This window comes from Marmota marmota, unplaced genomic scaffold (assembly GCF_001458135.2).
Source record: "Marmota marmota marmota unplaced genomic scaffold, marMar, whole genome shotgun sequence".
Lineage (NCBI taxonomy): Eukaryota > Metazoa > Chordata > Mammalia > Rodentia > Sciuridae > Marmota > Marmota marmota.
Window position 1 is genome coordinate 53,633,071 of NW_026000026.1, and position 8,629 is coordinate 53,641,699.

The following is an 8,629-nucleotide window of genomic DNA, read 5'->3' on the forward strand; positions in this document are numbered from 1 at the left end:
AGACATGAGGTGGGAGGGAAAGGGAGAGAAAAGGGAAATTGCATGGAAATGGAAGGAGACCCTCATTGTTATACAAAATTACATATAAGAGGTTGTGAGGGGAAAGGGAAAAAAAACAAGGGAGAGAATTAAATTACAGCAGATGGGATAGAGAGAGAAGATGGGAGGGGAGGGGAGGGGGGATAGTAGAGGATAGGAAAGGTAGCAGAATACAACAGTTACTAATATGGCATAATGTAAAAATGTGGATGTGTAACCGATGTTATTCTGCAATCTGTATACGGGGTAAAAATGGGAGTTCATAACCCACTTGAATCTAAAGTATGAAATATGATATGTCAAGAGCTATGTAATGTTTTGAACAACTAATAAAAAATAAATAAATAAACAAAGATATTGTGTCCAACTACAACTAAAATAAATAAATAAATATTTAAAAAAGCAAAAAAAAAATGTAAAATGGTTAATTATATTTATTCATTGCAAAATAATAGGAGGAAAATATAACAGCATGCTAGCAAGGGTTATTCTGTGGATGATGACATTAAGGGGAATGATTTTCTTCCTACTTTCAAGAAGGTTTAAAGTATTTAACATATGTGCAGCATGTATTGTTTTAATAAAGACTTTAAAATAACAATATTATTCTCTGCTGCTTCTACCCTTTGATGGCTCTGTTAAAGATACTATGGAATAGACTTATAAACTTTATTTGATTCAACAAAGGCTTTCACATGGAGCAAAGCATATAAATATGCCAATTTTATTGACATAGGAGTCTAAAATAAAGTTCATGTATATTTCATTCCCTCAAACAATTTCATGGTCACAGGTGTACAAATGTGGTTGGAGAAGTATTTCATATACTCAGCTGTGCAAATATCACATTATCCCTCACAGGTAAAACCAGACTACAAATATGGAACTGTGAAGACTGGCATAGGGTACCCCTCAGAGAATATTTTGATTTCTATTTCATTATCGCCACCTTTGCAAACACTGCTAGAAGAGGTTATTAAGTTTTCAAGCAACAGAATAAGTAACAGAGCATTGAATTATAACCCAAAGTACAAAATAAATTATGGTTTTATCCTGATATAAATGATTTGAATAAGTAATTAAATAAATAAATGGCAGAGAATAGAATGTATATTGTGGAAGAATTCAAGATAATTTATGTGGAAACTCTTCCTGGAGGAGGTAGAGCATCACTCCCCACCTCTTCAGGTTGGTATGCATGTAGTGATTTCCTTCCACAGAGTACAGCATGGACAGGCTTGGAAGAGGACTGGGGGAAGTACCTAGAGAAACCCGACAGATGCTACCCCAGGCAGGAGAGGAAGGTTAGCATCAAAAACGGTAAGTCACATTGATAGCATGCAGCTTTGATGAAGTGATGAGAAGCACTTATCGATCTATCTATCTAAGGCCCTATCTCCATGGGCCTTCTCCTCTGCCAAGCCATGAAAAACACACCTGAAAAACCTGTCAAAGAACATTCTATTAAAATACCGGACCAGTATGCCTCAAAATTGTCAAGGTCATCAAAAACAAGAAAAAGTCTGAAAATTCTGTTTTATTTTCACAACTTTTCCATAAATCTAAAACTATTCTAAGATAAAAAGTTTATTTGGGCTGGGCAAGGTAGTACACACATGTAATCCCAACTACTCTGGAGACTGAGGCAGGAGTATCACAAGTTTGAGGACACCTGGGTAACTAAGTGAGACACTAACTCAGGATAAAATAAAAAGGGCAGAGTATATAAAAAATAAAAAAGGTTGGAGATGTAGCTCAACAAATTCCTAGTACAAAAAAAAAAAAGAGTTTATTCATAGAAAAGTTCTGTGTAGCTAATTCTATTGTGTAAATAATGTAGTGTTTGATGGGGACAACCATGTCAACCATGCTTAGTAAGCATATGGACAAGCTTCATAGAAAACATGTTAGTAAATAATTAGCCTAACACTCCCCTCTACTTCCTTTTCCTTTGTGCATTCTTCAGATGATAAAACTAAGGGTGATATATTTAAGGGATACATTTACATATTAATTATAGTTAGTAAAAATAATTCTCTAATATTGCTGCTGATATAAACGTTTTACCTCCAGATAACTCTTGAGAAGGGTGGTGGCAGTGACCACACTTTAGTCATAAGACTTGGGGTTACTTTTAATTCATCTGTAAAGTTAACTATTACCTGAACAAAGAACTTAGCTCTTTGACTCTCAAAACCTTATATAAAAGAGGAGATTTATCTACAATACTTCCAAATTTTCTTCTCTCTTTCAAAACAAAAGAGAGCCACCCCTAATAGATTTTTAAATTTATATCTATTGCTATAAATGGTTCATGTTCTTACATTTATAAATGGGGAGTAAAATAGTACCTACCTGATAGGGTTTTTGTGAAGACTAAATATAAAAATATGTGTGAAACACATACTATCCTATAGTAAAAATAAAATAGACCCTGCTTTTATACTCTGAAAATAACAGTGTAACTTTAGATGATTGTGAAAACATGGTGACGTGAAACATAGATTAGTATTTATTTTGCAGACACATTCCAAAGGACATACTTTAATGGGGAAAAGTTCGGGCAGTTGGAGAAAGTCACTTTTTCGGGATAAAATTCAGAGAATTTCTATATTTTCACACTCCTCAGAACTCTGCCCACGAATTGAAATGCTTTCACCTAAGTGGGATTTTTGTGAGAGAAGTTTGTCATTCTCAACTATTTGTGCTTATGGTGAGTGATTTAAGAAAATTATAAGGGTTTTCTGCACATGTAAAATCTATTGGAGTAATAGGTTGAAAGAAGTATATGCTATGGGTAAAGCATAAATCTTCAAAATGATCAAAAGTGGATTATAAAGATAATCAACTACAATGACAAAAACTGGTGAGCTTATTCAATTAACTGATATTTTTCAAGTGTTCCAGAATTATCACTAACGTGAAGTAATCAACACTGTTATAAATTGAGTACTATCATATGAGTAGATAATATTATCATTTCTAACTTTTTTAGAACTTCCTCATAATGTAGAATTAACCCAATACTCTAAGATGGCCAAACGTTTCTCAGTAATGGGATTCAGTGTGGGAAGCTCTGATGAGCTTATTATAAGAACACATACTCTTCATCTTGGCACATAATCCCCACCAAAATTGCCCTGCTTCCATTAGCAATTTTAAAGAAAGGCTTAAGGACTAACTGACCCAGGAACATAGATAACTTCCTGCGTGGAGAACAGCCTCTGGGTAGTGCCTGGATAAAATACAGTGACTGTATTGGTACCTTCTTAGCCTGTGCCTCTACATTCCCCTTTTTCAATATCCCCCAATTTCCTCTTAGATATTCAATGTTGTTGTGGGGAAGCTCACTTGCCCATCAACTCAGAAGCCAATCTAACACCTGGCCACAGTAGACTAGTTCAGGTTGATATGGGACCTGAGAATATTTTGGGCACATCTTCAAACTTGACTAGGAATGTTAGAACAAAAGGCTTACTCTTTCCTCCTGGGTAAGAATGAGGAAATGTAGTGGGATGTGGGCAGACAGTTTGAGTTTACAGAGTAGGGAGCCATATGAGATAAAGATAATAATGGGAAAATCTGGTAGAAAGACAGAAATATAATAGATTATTGTTACTTGATTGAAGTAGGAGGTTAATCTCTAGATTTTCTAGTTATTCCAGTCAATAGAGTCCCTTCACAATTTTAGTTGGTTTCAGTTGTGATTTTTGTTATTTGCAATCCAAAACTTTACAATGATGAACTAGATAACACAGATGAAGCACAAACACGGTCCATTTATTCTGCATTTCAAACTTAAGACACAAATACTCTTGTTATCTTAGTTTCACGATATGTGAAAGCTAAAGTTTATGTAATTTACTTCATCTAGGAAATAGAAGTGGAATCAATGCCGAGTCTATTCTTTAACCACTATGCTAATGATTCCTTCCAGATTAAAAAAAATAGGCTAAGGAACTGAATAGACACTTCACAGAAGAAGTGTAATCAGTCAACAAATATATGAAAAAATATTCAACGTCTCTAGCAATTAGAGAAATTAAAACTACACTGAGAGTTAATCTCACTCCAGTCAGAATGGCAATTATCAAGGATACAAGCAATAATAAATGTTGGCAAGGATATGGGGAAAAAGGTACATTCATACATTGCTGGTGGGACTGCATATTGGTGCAACCATTATGGAAAGCAGTATAGAGATTCCTTAGAAAACTTGGAATGGATCCACCATTTGACCCAGTTATCCCACTCCTTGGTTTATACCCAAAGGGCTTAAAATGAGAAGTGATGCAGCCACAACAATGTCTATAACAGCTCAATTTACAACAGCCAAACTATAAAACCAATATAGGTGACCTTAAACAGATGAATGTATAAAGAAAATGTAGTATATATACACAGTGTAATATTACTTAGCCATAAAGAAGAATGGAATTGTGGTGTTTACCAGTAAATGGAATTGGAGACTATCATGCTAAGTGAAATAAGCCAATTCCAAAAAAACAAAAGCCAAATGTTTTCTCTGATATGCGGATGCTAATTTATGATAAGGGGAGTGGGTTTAGGGAAGAATAAAAGTACTTTGGATTAAACAAAGGAGAATGAAGGGAAGGGAGGGGGGAATGGGAATAGGAAAGATAGTAGAATGAATCAGATATTACTATCCTTTGTGCAGATATGATTACACAACCGATGTAATTCTACATCATGTAGAACCAGAAGAATGAGAAGTTATACTTCATATATGCATGTCAAAATACATTCTACTATAATGTATAACTAACCATAACAAATAAAAAGAAATCAAAAAGTGAAATAGAAATCTGAAACTACATAATAATTTTAAATTCTCAGGTCCTAATTATATAATTTTACTTATCTAAAATTTCAAAATGGCTGTAGCTAAGGACAAAGTATTTTAAATGTGTAATACACAGGGTTTCTAAATCACAGATTCAGTATATTTCTCATGAAAAAGATATTTCTCTCTGCCATTTATTACTTCCAGTAATTTGGGGGATGGGTATCTTTTTTGCTTCTAATCAAATCTCTTTGGTGTCATTAACTAAGCTAATTAGCTAGATATTATTTTAGGATAAATAACTTGTTCAACACATATAAGATGGGGGTTTGCAATTAGAAAATACAGTCATATATATCGCCTTTATTTCAGTTAATGTATAGAAATAGTGTATAACTTTATCCCAGAAGTCAGAGGGAAAATATACCCTATGGAAATACAATATATATTTATAAAAAGTGTTTTTTATTCCAAAGATTAATACATACCCCTTTCATGGGCACGATGGTAAATGACAGTAATCCTAGTGACTTGGGCAGCTGAGGCAGGAGGATCACCATTTTAAGACCAGCCTTAGCAACTTAGCAAGACCCTAAGCAATTTAGAAAGACCCTGTCTCAAAATAAAAAAAAAAAAATTAAAAAGGGCTGGGGATGTCACTGAGTGATAAAGAAAACCTAGGTTCAATTCCCAGTATAAAAACAACAGCAACAATAACAACAACAAAAATCCAAACAAAAACCACACACACCTTTCATTTTATAGCAAAATATTATTCATTTATTTTTATATGTCTTTTCCATCTTTATATTTTATGGCTGAATCTGGTTCCTGTTTCTCTGAGTTGAAAACACAGAATTCTACCCGTGACCTCAGCATTTCACTTTCTAGAGAAGTTCTAGTTATTACTGAAAAAGACTGAAGACTTGGGATCTTGTTTTGTGAATCTCACTGCTTCATCTGCTGAGATGTCAGACCAGCTGCCTCTATTGGTTCAGTGCAGCAGTTTGAGAAGTTCCCAGTTATGTGTGATTGGCACACCTGCACATGTTCCCAAAACTAAGGCCCATTTTTCAAGTTCAAGGAAGGAAGGGTTTGTTTATACAACCAAATAAAATAGGTGTTATGTCTACATATTGGGCCAATGAGTACATTAACTTAGAGTATCAGTTACAGTATAAAAAGGTATAAAGATTTGGCAGTTCAATTTACTTTTATATGAACCTGCCAAGACTAAGCAATAAATAAATACAAATCACATCAAGCTACCAGAATCCAGAGGAAGACTCTGAAATTCACTGTTTTCTTAAGTGATGGTTTATGGATAGATCAGATAAAAAAGGTTAAAAATTCATAGCATGATATACCATCATGATATATCATCCTCTTGTTAAAGATAAACCAATGCTTAAACATTCAGTTGGGAGCACCATATGTAGAATTCCCAATAATATCTATCTCAGGGTATCATTTCTTTAAATACACTAAGTGCACACTATAGCTGGTACTAAAAACAAAAACAAAAACAAACAAACAAACAAAAACACTGAAAGCTAAAATTTTACATCTTTCACCTAAACTCTAGTGCTTCTCCTCAAAGGTAATCACCATCAACATCTTCTTGAGTATCCTCTGGAAAGAAAATATATACTTTTTAAAAATGTACGAAGGTAAGGGTGAATGCATTGTATGGGCCATGAAGCACTTTCATTTTTTAAATCTTGTCACATTTTGGCAATTGTTTGATATTTGCTTATTCAGCACTACCTCATCCTTTCTAACAGACCAACAGTATTCTGTTGATTGTGTATACCATAACAATTTAATCAACTTTTTGCTGATGGGCACTTATATTTTTATTTCCCCCACTTTTTATATTATTATGAAATTCTGAAGAGTACTTAATTGCATATAGATCTCAGTGTACTCTTCTTAGTATCTAATGGCAGTTATAACCAACAGAATTGTTAGGTATATGGACTAGACGTTTTTCATTCTTAGAGCTCTTGTCAAATCAACCACTTTCCAGAAATACATCAATTTATGTTTCCACTAACAGTGATTGAGAGTTTCTCATATAAACGTCAAGAACAGATGTCATCAGACATTTCCAGTCAGTCTTCTGCAGAGAACCACATTTAAAGATGCCCAGATCAAAAGTTAAGATACTTCATGATTTACTTCCACTTCTCAAAAATTTCTGAATTTAATCCAATTTCTAACCTATTTCAATGCTTGTCAAAATTGCCTTCCTCTCCTTGTAAAACTTCTTCACAGTGATCCACTACTACAGCTTCTGAGGTCAATCCCCCATAAGGGGTAATTGACACTAATACCAGAGGTTTTCTCTAGCCTTGGAGGTAATGTTTCTACTTTCCTTGAGACCCACAGGACTCCCAGTCTCCTGATTATATCATTCGTCTTAGCCTTTTTTCCATCTCTTTCTTTGTAGTTGTGAACAGGAAGAAACTGTGCATGAAAATTTCACAAACATGGAGGAGTTAAGAACACGCACACCTTCAATCTTGTTGGTCTGTCACAAATTTTTAAATACTTGTCCTTTTGACTGATTAAAACAGGTATCTTCTTGTTTTGTTTTGCATGCCTTTATTTATTAGTGAGATTGTCTGTTGGCCATTAATATATTTTCTTATGAACGGCTTATGTGTATTGATTCTTTTTTATTTTATGTTAAGCAATGTTTAATTGGCTAGAGTGTGCCATTTGTAGATTTAGAGAAATAGTAACAGCTCTATTCTAAAGGGCAAGGCTTATGTGGATGGAGCCAGGATCAGCAAGTACATCTCTATAGTGACCCTGATAGTGTGCTCATCAATTCCAGCTCTGTCTACTAAACATGGTGTGCTCACACGTAGGCTTTTCACAGAAGGTATCTCTGCAGCAACCACTTGCTAGATATTTTTCCTGGTGCATTACAACAAAATTTAAGGTTCTGTGGTGGTGGGGTGTGTGTGTGATGGAGGAGTGTCAATTTCCTCTTGTCCTGTGTGTCCTGTGTGTATGGGTCAGATGACTCTCTGCCACAGGGAGGGCAGTTAGGGTTAGGGTTAGGGTTAGGGTTAGGGTTAGGGTTTGTTCTCATTGGTGATTGGCCACATCATGGAGAAAGGTCTGTGAAAGGTCTGAATAAAGTCCAGGTGAGAAAGAAAGGGAATAAAGTGCAAGGAGAGAAGGTTGAGAGAAGCATTAAAATGAATTTCTTTCTACTTGTAGAATCCAGCTGGATTCTGCCATGTGCTACCACTAGAAAAAGGCAGCATAGGTGGCCTGGATCTTTCTGCCTTTACAGAAGGTGAGGGAGACAGGGAGGGAGCAGAGAGAGTGCAGTTCTGGGCAGGCAGAACACTTCTCTAAGTGTTGGCTCCATGGCAATGCAAAGGGTGTGATTTTCATCTGCCTTCTCACTCATCTTTACCCTCTGTCCCTCCATCAACATCAATCCCCACAGCCTTAATCAAGACCCATTCTCTGGTGTGGGACTCAGAATTCTGAGTTCCCTGTCCACATAACTCACCTGCTTACCTGACCTTTCCATGTGAGTGTCTCATGGGCAACTTAAACTTCATATGTCCAGGTCTCATCTCTTGATATGGTTCTCCAAATTGTTTTCCACTTTGACCTCTATTTTTCAATTCAAACAAAGTATTCACCTGCCTATTAATTAATTGCACAGGATCATATTTTCCTCTTCTTTTCCTCCAAACTACTTCTACTAATTCTTCTTCCTCTTCTTCCACTTCCTCTCCTTCTCCCCCTCCCCCTCCC

General features: G+C 35.4%; 1 protein-coding gene across 18 annotated transcripts in view; it reads right to left on the reverse strand.

The window, feature by feature from the left end:
- The window catches only part of Mctp1 (multiple C2 and transmembrane domain containing 1), a 367,854-nt gene that overhangs the window by 299,805 nt on the left and 59,420 nt on the right, over window positions 1-8,629 (reverse strand). For 16 of the 18 annotated variants that reach the window (XM_048811442.1, XM_048811443.1, XM_048811436.1 and 13 more), the window contains exon 1: window positions 5,332-5,442. The exons of the other annotated variants lie outside the window; for them this stretch is intronic. In XM_048811442.1, the coding sequence (XP_048667399.1) occupies window positions 5,332-5,403 (72 nt within the window). In that variant the 5' untranslated portion in view covers window positions 5,404-5,442. Of the gene's footprint in view, window positions 1-5,331; window positions 5,443-8,629 lie in introns of those variants that run through there. 18 annotated transcript variants of the gene reach the window in all.